The following is a 12,356-nucleotide window of genomic DNA, read 5'->3' as shown; positions in this document are numbered from 1 at the left end:
AATTAAGAGACCTTTACTGTATTAAATAGTTTTATTTAAAAGATACAGGCTGGTCAAACACTCGAGGAAGGAAGCTCCACCAGGTTCCTCAGGCAATGAACTGTCGATCAATAATACATAAAAAGCCTCTCTTCTGCTGCACAAGGAAACTATGCCTTTACTTACAGGAAGCTTGTGTTATGACTGTAAGGTTTATAAGATCATTTCTCTAATTCTAGGCAAAAATGGAATAGTGAAGATGGTCGAACGTGAGCTGCTGCACGTTCTGTCTGACAAGCTTGGTTACCATAGGAAAATGGAGATCTGGGGTCAGACTTAGTGGGAGCAAAGTGTTAAATGCTCACGCCTGACAACAAAGGTAAGAACAGCTGGACTAACTGGATAGATTTTCAGTCACCAAGTCTGAGAGAGAGGGAGAAAGAGAGACAAAGGCTGCAGCTGCTGTGATCAGCAGGGAGAAGAAGGCTGCAAGATCTCAAGGTTACCAAATGGAAATGAGGAAAGAAAGATGGTCTTGGGCAAAAGAAACGCATTCAGTAGCAATTTAATGAAACCAGAAAATTTGTCCTGGTGTTTCCAGCAAGGGGGAGTGGGTTTTGCTGTTGGTATTCGTAATGGGAGTGGGCCTTACTGCTTGTATTCAGTTCAGGCCTTCTGCATAAGCTGAAGTTAGCACCTCATGACAGTCACTCAAGTTTTACAACTTGTTGAAATGGGGAAAAACAAACCCGTGGGAAGCTGCGAGTGGTACTGGAGGAGCTCCTGCAAAACCTGCAGTGCTGTGGAGAATGGGTAGTGAGGTCCAACTGCGGCATGGGGTTCTTGGTTGTGTTAAGAAATTAAATGAAGGATACCTTACTGCAGTTTAAAGTGTCAGTTGCCTAGCAAATAGTGTTGATGTTGTGTTTACTTTGTTAGTTAAATGTCTTAAAAACTTGAAATCTTGCCATGTGACCCTTTCAGTTGGTCACTGAATCTCCTGTTAAAAGTTCTGTCTTTACAGGAATCATAACATCTCAATAACTCTACCACACTTACAGAACCAGTTAAAAATAAGCCAAAGCACCCAACAGAGCTGCCTTTGTATTTACTCTACTGTAAATCAAAAGCATCCACTGTAGTTACAGATCTCTATAGCCAATATTTTGGAAATGCTTTTCCAAGTCTTTTCTTTGATAATAGGATAACACAACATGAAAGGTTAGCCTACAATTTTTGAACTGGCCCAGTAAAATAAAGGAAAAATGAATTACCCATGATAGACTAGAATTCTGTCTTTTATAAAATTGAGTATTTTGTCGAAATATGCCAGGTACCGCATATTAATGATTTGACCCCTAAGGAAGAAAGAACACAATTAGTTACTGCCAGTATAAATGCTGCACAATCTACAGAGCACAAAAACGTTAAATACTTCAACTGAAGTTGTGTGAAATCAATTGACAAGCGCAGAGAACCCTCATATTAAGAGGATTTAGAGGTTCCCATTTACCAGGAAATAAGCAGAGATGGCTGGAAGAACTGCTCTCAGATTTTAGATTGAATAAACTAGGCTTGTACTCGTTAGAGTTTAGAAGAATGAGGGGAAATCTCATTGAGACGTATAAGATGATGAATGGGATGGATAGGATAGAGGTGGAGAGACTCTTCCCGCTCAAAAAAGACAGTAGGACTAGGGGGCACAGCCTCAAGATAAAGGGGGGGCGGTTTAGAACGGAGTTGAGGAGGAACTTCTTCACTCAAAGGGTGGTGAATCTCTGGAATTCTCTGCCCGTTGAAGTGGTGGAGGCTGCCTCGCTAAATATTTTTAAGACGCGGGTTGATGGGTTTTTGATAAGAGAGGGGATTAAGGGTTATGGGGAGAGGGCGGGAAGGTGGAACTGAGCCTCGACAGATCAGCCATGATCTTATTGAAAGGCGGGGCAGGCTTGAAGGGCTAGATGGCCTACTCCTGCTCCTATTTCTTATGTTCTTATTGTTTACGAGTAGTGTACTTATCTTAAATTTTACCTGTTTTCCTCACACTCACTTGCTCTCATTCACAAACATGCCAGCTCTGGGACTCACCAATCTGAGTACCACAGGAGCACAATTGTGTTCCATCATTCAACGGTGCAAGCTGATTAATACAGACCAAGTTTTGTATACTAGGTTTATGAGCTACCTAAGTACATAGTCACAGAGTGATAGAGGTTTATAGCATGGAAAACTCTTCAGCCCAACTTGTCCATGCTGCCCCCTTCTTATTAAACCCTTTAGCTGGTCCCAGTTGCCTGCATTTGGCCCATATCCCCCTATACCCATCTTATCCATGTAACTGTCTAAACAATTTTTAATAGAGAAAATTGTACCCGCCTCTACTACTATATCTGGCAGTTTGCTCCAGACACTCACCACCTTCTGTGTGAAAAAATTGCCCCTCTGGACACTTTTGTATCTCTCCCCTCTCACCTTAAACCTATGCCCTCTAATTTTAAACTCCCTGACCTTTGGGAAAAGGTATTGACTATGTAGTTGATCTGTGCCCCTCATTATTTTATAGACCTCTATAAGATCACCCCTCAGCCTCCTATACTCCAGAGAAAAATGCCCCAGTTTATCCAGCCTCTCTTTATAACTCGAACCATCAAGTCCCAGTAGCATCCTAGTAAATCTCTTCTGCACTCTTTCTAGTTTAATAATATCCTTTCTATAATGTGGTGACCAGATCTGTACACAGTATTCCAAGTGTGGCCTTACCAATGTCTTGTACAACTTCAACAAGATGTCCCAACTCCTGTATTCAATGTTCTGACCTGTGAAACCAAGCATACTGAATGCCTTCTTCACCACTTTGTCCACCTGTGACTCCACCTTCAAGGAGTTATGAACCTGTACTCCTAGATCTCTGTTCTGTAACTCTCCCTAACGCCCCACCATTAACTGAGTAAGTCCTGCCCTGGTTCAATCTACCAAAATACATCACTTCGCATTTATCTGAATTAAACTCCATCTGCCATTCATCAGCTCACTGGCCCAACTGATCAAGATCCCGTTGCAATCGAGATAACCTTCTTCACTGTCCACTATTCCACCAATCTTGATATCATCTGCAAACTTACTAACCAAGCCTCCCTATATTCTCATCCAAATCATTTAATGTAAGTGACAAGTAACAATGGACCCAGCACCGATCCCTGAAGCACATCGCTGGTCAGTTCTCCAATTTGAAAAACAACCCTCTACAACCATCCTCTGGCTTCTGTCATCCAGCCAATTTTGCTAATTCACCCTGGATCCCGTGAGGTTTAACCTAATGCAATAACCTACCACATGGCACCTTGTCAAAGAGCTTGCTGAAGTCCATGTAAACAACATCAACTGCACTGCCCTCATCTAACTTCTTGGTTACCCCTTCAAAAAAGTCAATTAAATTTGTGAGACATGATTTTCCACTCACAAAACCATGCTGACTGTCCCTAATCAGTCCTTGTGTCTCTATATGCCTGTAGATCCTGTCTCTCAAAATACCTTCCAACAACTTACCCACCACAGATATGAGGCTCATTGGCCTGTATTTTCCAGGCTTTTCCCTACAACATTTTTAAACAAAGTCACAACATCTCCACTCTCCAATCTTCAGGCACCTCACCTGTGACTATTGATGATTCAAGTATCTCTGCTAAGGGACCCACAATTTCCTCCCTGGCCTCTCACAATGTCCTGGGATACACTTCATCAGGTCCTGGGGATTTATCTACCTTGATGCACTTTAAGATTTCCTGCATCTCCTTTTCTATAATATGTACACTCCTTAAGACATCACTATTTATTTCCCCAAGTTCCCTAACATCCATGCTTTTCTCAACAGAAAATACTGATGAGAAATATTCATTTAGGATCTCACCCATCTCTTGTGGATCCGCACATAAAATTACCTTGTTGACTGTTAAGAGGCCCTATTCTTACCCTGGTTACTCTTTTGGTCTTCATGTATTTGTAGAAGCTCTTTGAATTCTTCTTTGCCATATCAGCCAAAACAATCTTGTGTCCCCCTTTTGCCTTCATGATTTCTCTCTTAACTCTAACTCTATTCCTACAACCCCTATACTCTTCAAGGAATTCACTTGATCCCAGCTGCCTATACATTTCACGTGCCTCCTTCTTTTTGGGGACTGTATAAAGTTTAAATCAGTATTCCCATTCATATGCACATATTTGTGGTTAGTGATACTGATAGATTGTGATGTCCTGGCTTTAGAAATTGTTGCCATCCAGCCATTTCCGAACCTTCAGGCTCACATTATTTAAACAAACTAGCGAACAAGAAACATAAACACATGTGGGAATGAGTTGACTGGGCTTCAAGGGTCATTATGGGGTATATATATGGTCCATATGCCAAAGTCAGGAGACTCTGTTTTACTGAACCCTGTAGCAACAGACAGCTCCAAGGACAACAGCAGTATTTCTATATCCAGCTTCCCTCTTTCCTCCACTCACTCCAACATAAATATGAAAGATTAATATATTAAGACAGCCTTGGAACAGAACACAAACATGTCACAAGTTAGTCTATTTTTTGGACCAACAAAGAAAGGACTTTGAAAAATTTTGACAATTAGCATCACTGCACACTGACAATAAGCACTTCTAATCTTCCCCATTCTCAATATGCTAATTCATCAAGTTAATTGTCACAGAAGCAAAGCTATGTTCTGCATTGCAATGGTGTAAGCTAAGTATCAGTCTTGGTTTAATGCTAGCACTCTCATTCGAGCCAGAATGTCTTCAAGTGTTGGAGGAGCCACCTGTCAGATGGGACATTAGTCAGGTGGGACTTGAGTTTATCAGGAGAACATAAACATTCCCATGGCATTACTCAAACTGCATAAAGTTCTCCTTAATGTTCTGGCCAACATTTATCTTTACTCTATATCACTACAAGTCTGGTCACTTATTTTGTTAGTTTGTGGAGCTGGCTATGCTCATATTTACAGCCACGTTTCCCAACATTACAACAATTTCAAAAGTACTTTATTGGCTGTGAAGCGCTTTGGGATACCTTGAAGTCATGAATGGCACTATAAAATCACAAGTTCTTTCTTTATAGCCTCTATGAAGAAATATTTTTACTTGTAACAAAGTGGTCTTTGCTTTAAATTCCCATGCCGTTTATTCACATTATGTTGCCTTGGGGATGAGAAAATCAATTTTCATGAGGAAAATAAAACCAGAAGAAAATTACAGAAAACAAAATAAATGAACAATGGTCAAAAACAGAGTGTAAAATTTCCATGATTTTAAACAATCAATTTCACTGGTTTAGTAAAATGAACACATACCTGATGAGATTTATATGATTATTGAAACCCCTGCTCAGACTCTGAGCTGGCATCTGGTCTAACCATAGTACTGGTTGATCAGGATCTGCAATCCTATGGTCGAAATGCAAAGAAAGGCTGAATTAACATATGCAGTAAACCCAAATGATCCGGAATCAACTGCTTATCAGTATCGTCAGTTTAGCACGAGCTTTTTATTGTGACATTAAATGCCTAGTGAGCCAATGTTTTCTGTGGCAGCAGCAACAACGATGTGGAGATGCCGGCGTTGGACTGGGATGGGCACAGTAAGAAGTCTCACAACACCAGGTTAAAGTCCAACAAGTTTCTATGGGATCATGGGCTTTCGGAGTGCTGCTCCTTCCTCAGGTGAGTGACTCACCTGATGAAGGAGCAGCGCTCTGAAAGCTTGTGACACCATATAAACCTGTTGGACTTTAACCTGGTGTTGTGAGACTTCTTACTGAGCAGCAACATAGGCCAAAGGCAGTTATGCTTCTTAAAAGTACAAAAGTACCATCCAACTGAGAGTCAACAAGACAGCAAGGGATTAGAGGATTCAGAGCATGAGCCAGGTACACTTTCAGTGAAAATCAGGCATAGATTGCATTTAAGCAACATCAAGATTGCAACAACTGGTCAGGTTGAATTTGCACTCGGATTTGACAAGAACGTTAAATTTCAAAACCTCCAAAGATGCACTTACAGCCAACGTAAAATCCAAATGCTCAGCTCATTGCAATCCATCTTCACGAGGCACAAAATAAAAAGCTACAAAATAGGACTCCTTAAATCAAGGGCATTTTAATATTGTCAAACAAAATGTGTAGAACGATGACAATATCAACAAGAGAATTTGTATTATAGACTGGACATTTCATACCAAAGTTGGCCAATATCCCAACAACAGCAACCAGATTCAGCTGTTACTTTTATCTTCAAATTTTAACATGGTTTACGGCTATAATTGTTTAGTCACAACTATGTATTTTTATGGACACTGAAAGTACCAATGTACATTGTGCTGGAAAGATTACAAAGGTACAACTCCCTTCTCAGTTTGAATCCTACCATCTCAGTCTGCCATTACCTCCTCCATTTCACAGCAATATCAAACATGTCCTTCCACTGCATCAATCTGGTTTTGCCATTCACACGAATTTTTGAATTTGACCACGCTCGTTGCACAACCTGCATAATTTCTAATGTTGCAAGCCCCATCGCTGCAGAGAAACAAAATAGATGTAAATTAAAACAAAACACGTTCAGGATAAAAATGTACAACTTTTCTTTTTAAATTGGATTGTGTATTTTGTTTCTTGGTTCCATATCAGAGTCTACCGTGCATTGCACACTATATTCAGATAATGTTCAGCAAGAAATTTTCTTCACAGTCTTGTGAAGATACAACAGTAAAAACTTCTGCTGTCATCTTATAATATTCAATAGAGCACTCAGAAGGCATAAGTTCACAGTAAAGAACTATTTAGAAGAGTATCTTGCTGTAAACCAGAAGGTGTACATTTTTTCTACCACCGTTTAACACAGAATTATTAACCACACAAAACTAAAATTCAAAACAGCCAATGCCAGACCTTTGATAAGAAAGCCAATCAAAGGGTGGCACGATGGCACAGTGGTTAGCACTATTGCTTCACGCGCCAGGGACCCGGGTTCAACTCTGGCCTCGGGTGACTATGAGGAGTTTGCATAATTTTCCCTGTGTTTGCATGGGATTCCAGTTTCCTCCTAAACTCCAAAGTTTATTAGGTCGATTAGCCATGTTAAATTGTAGGCCGATTAGCAGGACAAATACATAAGATAATGGGGATAGGGCTGGATGGGACTGTTGTCAGCGCAGGCTTGACGGGCCAAATGGCCTCCTTCTACACTGTAGGCGTTCTATGATTCGAGATTGAAATCCAATTAAATGAAGAGAAAATATATATTTTACTAAAAAAGAATGACATTCACAAAAAAGCTTTTTTTTTTCTTTTACATAATTCATGATTGTCACCAGAACTTAAAACAGGTCTTAAAGACAAGGATTCAACAAAAAGTATATTGTCCCAGTAGAATGTTACTGCAAGAATGAATGGTTAGAACTAAACAGAATCTTCAAGAAAATTTGGCATAACAAAATATTCCGTTCTCAAACTGCAGAGGGTGCCGTTGTTCATTAGTGAACTGTGATTTTAGGTACTGAAAACCGCTTACTTAAAACCGTGAGACATTAACTACTCCTATACACAGCAAACATTTCAGTAAATGTTCCTCTTATTGAGGGGATTAGTGCTGAAGCTGGGGGGAGGGGAATCAGAAGTTGAGGTGTAAAGTCCATGGCCTGAGTCACCTCAGCAACGAGGTCCTCTGCTGGAATGGCCTCGAGAAGCAGTTAAACCACACCTTAGTGGGCACTACCTTTAACATGAACACCAATAACATCATGAGAGAGTTAGCGTAGGGATGAGCAAACCCGATATGAAATCTGGAGTAGAATCCCATTAGATGGCTGGTCTTTCCTTCAAGGCAAGCTCTTTTCAATAACTCATGTAACCATCTCAGCATGGGTTGGGGTTGCAAGGATTCAGATGCGAGGCAGCTCAGCCTCCTAAAGCCATGCCTCAGCTAGCAAACATAAAAAAGAAACTGGATTTGCTGCACGTCCATCAACTTACATATTGTAGGAGATGTTTAAAATGAACACATGACTTTAGCAGTCATTACTACATGCAGCTGTTTACTCAAGTTAGATGGTAATAAATGCCCATAAACACTCACAGTTCATTGCTCATCAACCTGACTGCCAGCAAGAGCATTCCAATGAAAGAAAAGATGGGATAGTGAGCCATTTCTCTCATTGAAACTCAATAGTGGTACACCCCACTCCACCCACAGAGTTTAAAAACTACATCTTGGCTTTATGCAGTTGACTGCAGCAACAAAGACTGGGATGAAGAGAAGTTCCTTTACTGAATTAAGAATCTTTGGAATTCTGTACTCCAGGTAGCTGTTGGAGCTCAGTCAATGAATCATACACAAAAGATTTTGGTAACTAAGGAAATTGAGGGATATGGAGATAATGTGAGAAAGTGGCGGACGATCAGTTATGATCTTCTGCATTAATGCAGCAAGCTGAAAATGCCATGTGGCGTGCTCCTGCTTCTATTGCTTTTGTTGTTAAAAGGGGCACAGAATGTTCCAAGGGCAAGAGCCGACACAAATGTAATCAAGCAGGGTCCTCCGTGGCTAAAAGTACACATCAGAATATTCTGACTGCCTCAGCTTGAGCATCTTACCTCGATGTATTCTTTTGTTTGGAAGAAAGCCAGGTGTGTCATATTGCATAAGAGATCCCAAGCGATCTGCAGCGCATATTAGCTCTTGGACCTCTACACTATAGCTTTCAAACTTCTGAGGTAGAACGTCCCTGTGATTTAAAAAAAATGTTTGCAATCAAGCACAGCATATACAGGGAGTAGATAGGTAAGATAATATTTAAAATAGATAAAATTTTGAGAATATGATCCAAAGAGCCACATTTTCTTTCTTTTCTCATAACCAAGTGACTCCCCCCAGTCACCTCAAGATATTGACAACTTTTCTGAAGCTCCCACATTTGGAAGAGAATCTTTTCTCAGTATTTCCTTTCTAAGTCAGGAATGCTGACACCATTTGTGTATTTACTTAGCACAGTTGGAACCTGGGATCTCCGGATTGGCAAAACCTCAGTCAGCACTAGCTAACTTCATTGAGCAATCACGGGAAGTGCCAAAAATCCTATTCCACATAGGCTGCATTCAATCCCTCCAGTCTACATCATCTTCCTTTAAGTTGACTGCCTCAGTGCTCACAGCCTCCGATGAAAATACCAAATCACTGTATCTTGATTTCTTTAATATCCTTTGATGGTGCTCTGAAAATTTCATCCAATTCTTCTAGGAGACAGTTTATTCATTTCTTTCAGTCTCTTGCAATTGGTGCCCCTATTCACCACTAGTAGCAGCTCTATGCTTAAACATTACACACACACATTAAAAAGTCTGACTGAGGAAGCGGTAAAGAACCAACAGCTTGACAATACACAGTAGGAATTTCATTTTTAAAATCAAACTCACTTTATGTGAGGCTGCAATCCTGGTTGTTCTTCGTAGTCTTCTATAAGGAAGGGAAGGTTTTTGGCCCAGTGATCCTTGAAATTTCCAGGAAGATCAAGGTCTATATTGTACTCCGTCACTGGCAGATCGAGGTGTGCATGCAAGTAACGTGAATATTCTACAAAGGATTAAGCAATAATGTGCAAAGTATTTATAAAGCATACACGCTAATTCAAGACACGTTCAGATTTACCACAAAATTCCAGTCCACGTAAATCATTAATTGATGCATTACTGATTACTAAATGTCGCAACAGGCTTTGCTGAAACTTTTGAGTTGGCACCCTCTATAATAATTTCACCTACAATGAGGAGCACCAATGTGGTGGTAGCTTTAATGGCACACATTACAGTGCCAATAAACTATAAGGGGCTGAATAGCTACCTTCTCTGCTGTGCTAGTCTATAATTCTATGAATAAGTAGGTTTGCGCACACAGTGAGTTGCTGTGCACAAATCTCAAGGACAGGCAAGGTGCTCACCATAAAAGGTAGATTGGGGAGAAAAGAAAAATCAGACAAACAATATTGTTGTATATGCTTGCATTGATCATGGAATTAGCAGAAGCTTACCAGCCCTCTTTCTAGTGCTGGGAACATGTGAAGCATAAAAGGGACAATGTATAATTAGGAGAAACAATACCAGTTATTATTTGAGGCAGGCGATGGCCTTGTGGTATTATCGCTAGACTATTAATCCAGAAACTCAGTTAATGTTCTGGGGACCCAGGTTCGAACCCACCATGGAAGATAGTGGAATTTGAATTCAACAAAAAAAATCTGGAATTAAGAATCTACTGATAACCATGAAAGGATTGTTGATTGTCAGAAAAACCCATCTGGTTCACAAATGTCCTTTAGGGAAGGAAATCTGCCATCCTTATCTGGTGATGATGTGGAATGCCAGCGTTGGACTGGGGTAAACACAGTAAGAAGTCTCACAACACCAGGTTAAAGTCCAACAGGTTTATTTGGTAGCAAAAGCATTAGCTTTCAGAGAACTGCACCTTCATCAGGTGAGTGGGATTTCAGTTCACAAACAGGACATATAAAGATACAAACTCAATTTACAAAATAATGGTTGGAATGCGAGTCTTTATAGGTAATCAAGTCTTAAAACACGTGACTCCAGAACCACAGCAATGTGGTTGACTCCAAACTGCCCTCAGACAACCAGCAAAGCCCATATTCCACAAACGAGTAAAGAAAAAATGTCAAGAAGCAACAAATGGTCACTACCCGAATTGTGCAGTAAGTTACATAGATCAGAAATGTCCCAATTTTGAGTGGGGTTTCTGATGGGAACATTATATATATAACATCCGTACACTAGGCTAAGAAGAAAAAAAATCCAACAGGGCTCCTAGTTCCAATGACTGAAATTACATGTACCAACATTTATATACAAATGATGGCCACTAGGGGGAAATTACAGGAAGGTAACTGACAGAACTTTCCATATTTAACCCACTCTTCACTCCATTATCAACCAGCTATATGCCCCCTTTTCCTGCTTCATCTTATTCCCTATTTCCTTCATCGATCAGGGAGTTTTCACGCAGATAAGAAAGGACCGAAGAGGTTTGTAAAAATTTCACAGAATTACTCAAGGATGGAAGTACTGCTATTAAAGCACAAATAGCTTTAGTTTTACGTTGTAATAAATTTCATAAGAACAATAGAATAAGCAAATGATATTGAGTTATCACAATAAATCCCAATGGATACAATGGACTAGTTTTTTAAAAATTAATTTGCGGGACATGGGCGTTGCTGGCTGGTTGGCATTTATTACCCACCCCTAATTGCCCTTGTTCAGAGGGCAGTTGAGAGTCAACCACACCGCTGTGGCTCTGGAATCACATGTAGGCCAGACTAGATAAAATGGCAGATTTCCTACCCTAAAGGATATTGGTGAATCAGGTGGGTTTTTCTGACAATCAACAATGGTTTCATGATCATCAGTAGATTCTTAATTCAGGTATTTTATACTGAATTTAAATTCTACCATCTGCTGTGGCGGGATTCGAACCTGGGTGCCTAGAACATTAGCTGAGTTTCTGGACTAATAGCCCAGCAATAATACCACTAGGCTGTCGCTTGCCCATGATTAATTAAGTTGATTAATGCAGTAAGATTACAGAATACAATGTCTGCACAGTATTCCAATATGCTGGGAAAAAAACCATCAAAATATCCAGAATTTTTTTTTCCTAAGTATATACACCTTTGCATCAGAGGTATCAAAATTAAAGTATTATATAGACTCACCTCTGAGGTATTTCACTTTGAGATATTCCGAACTGGCTTTCTGACCTGGAAGTGGGTCATTTAACATCACTTTAGTCTGAGCTTTAATTCCCTCATAAAACTGACCCATAGCAACATGGCCCAGGCCTCTCATGTACTGGCAAACCTCATTGTATGGTTCCAACTGCAGGCATCCCTACATTTTTTAAAAAAAGGAACCAAACATATTTGCTGAGTTAATTTCTTAAGCTTCATAAATTCTGTGGCAGTATTTGTAGAAATAGGTACTTAAACAATATTAAACTGATCCATAACTCCTTCACTGTACTTGCACAAAAAAATTGGCAGTAGCAGTATTGAGAAAATTTCAGAATGGTAAAGCGTGCAAGGATAACATTCAAACCAATGAAAGTTTGTTACCAAGAAAGATGATTGAAAAACATGCCAAGTTCAAGTTGTAAGGTGACAGTAACCCCCACAATGTTGTGCTTCAGTTAACTTAATGTGGCTTTTCGACATGACTATAGGATAAGATAGTGCTGGAAATGGTTTAAGGGGATGGATAGGCACCTAAATATACTACACTCATATTTTGTGGGGCTGGTAGAGCATACATTAGTGAAGAA

The 12,356-nt window shown here is 40.0% G+C and overlaps 1 protein-coding gene across 2 annotated transcripts in view; it reads right to left on the bottom strand.

Annotated features, from left to right (window-relative positions):
- ttc13 (tetratricopeptide repeat domain 13) overlaps positions 1-12,356 on the bottom strand; it is a 55,859-nt gene that overhangs the window by 16,521 nt on the left and 26,982 nt on the right. For both annotated transcript variants that reach the window (XM_080200797.1, XM_080200798.1), the window contains exons 11-16: positions 11,752-11,926; positions 9,443-9,599; positions 8,624-8,754; positions 6,415-6,547; positions 5,325-5,417; positions 1,254-1,337 (exon numbers count right to left, since the gene is read on the bottom strand). In XM_080200797.1, coding sequence (XP_080056923.1) covers positions 1,254-1,337; positions 5,325-5,417; positions 6,415-6,547; positions 8,624-8,754; positions 9,443-9,599; positions 11,752-11,926 — 773 coding nt within the window. The remainder of the gene's footprint in view (positions 1-1,253; positions 1,338-5,324; positions 5,418-6,414; positions 6,548-8,623; positions 8,755-9,442; positions 9,600-11,751; positions 11,927-12,356) is intronic.

This window comes from Carcharhinus amblyrhynchos, chromosome 12 (genome assembly GCF_965287045.1).
Source record: "Carcharhinus amblyrhynchos chromosome 12, sCarAmb.v2.hapA, whole genome shotgun sequence".
NCBI classification, from domain to species: domain Eukaryota; kingdom Metazoa; phylum Chordata; class Chondrichthyes; order Carcharhiniformes; family Carcharhinidae; genus Carcharhinus; species Carcharhinus amblyrhynchos.
This window is presented reverse-complemented; position numbering and strand designations above follow the sequence as displayed.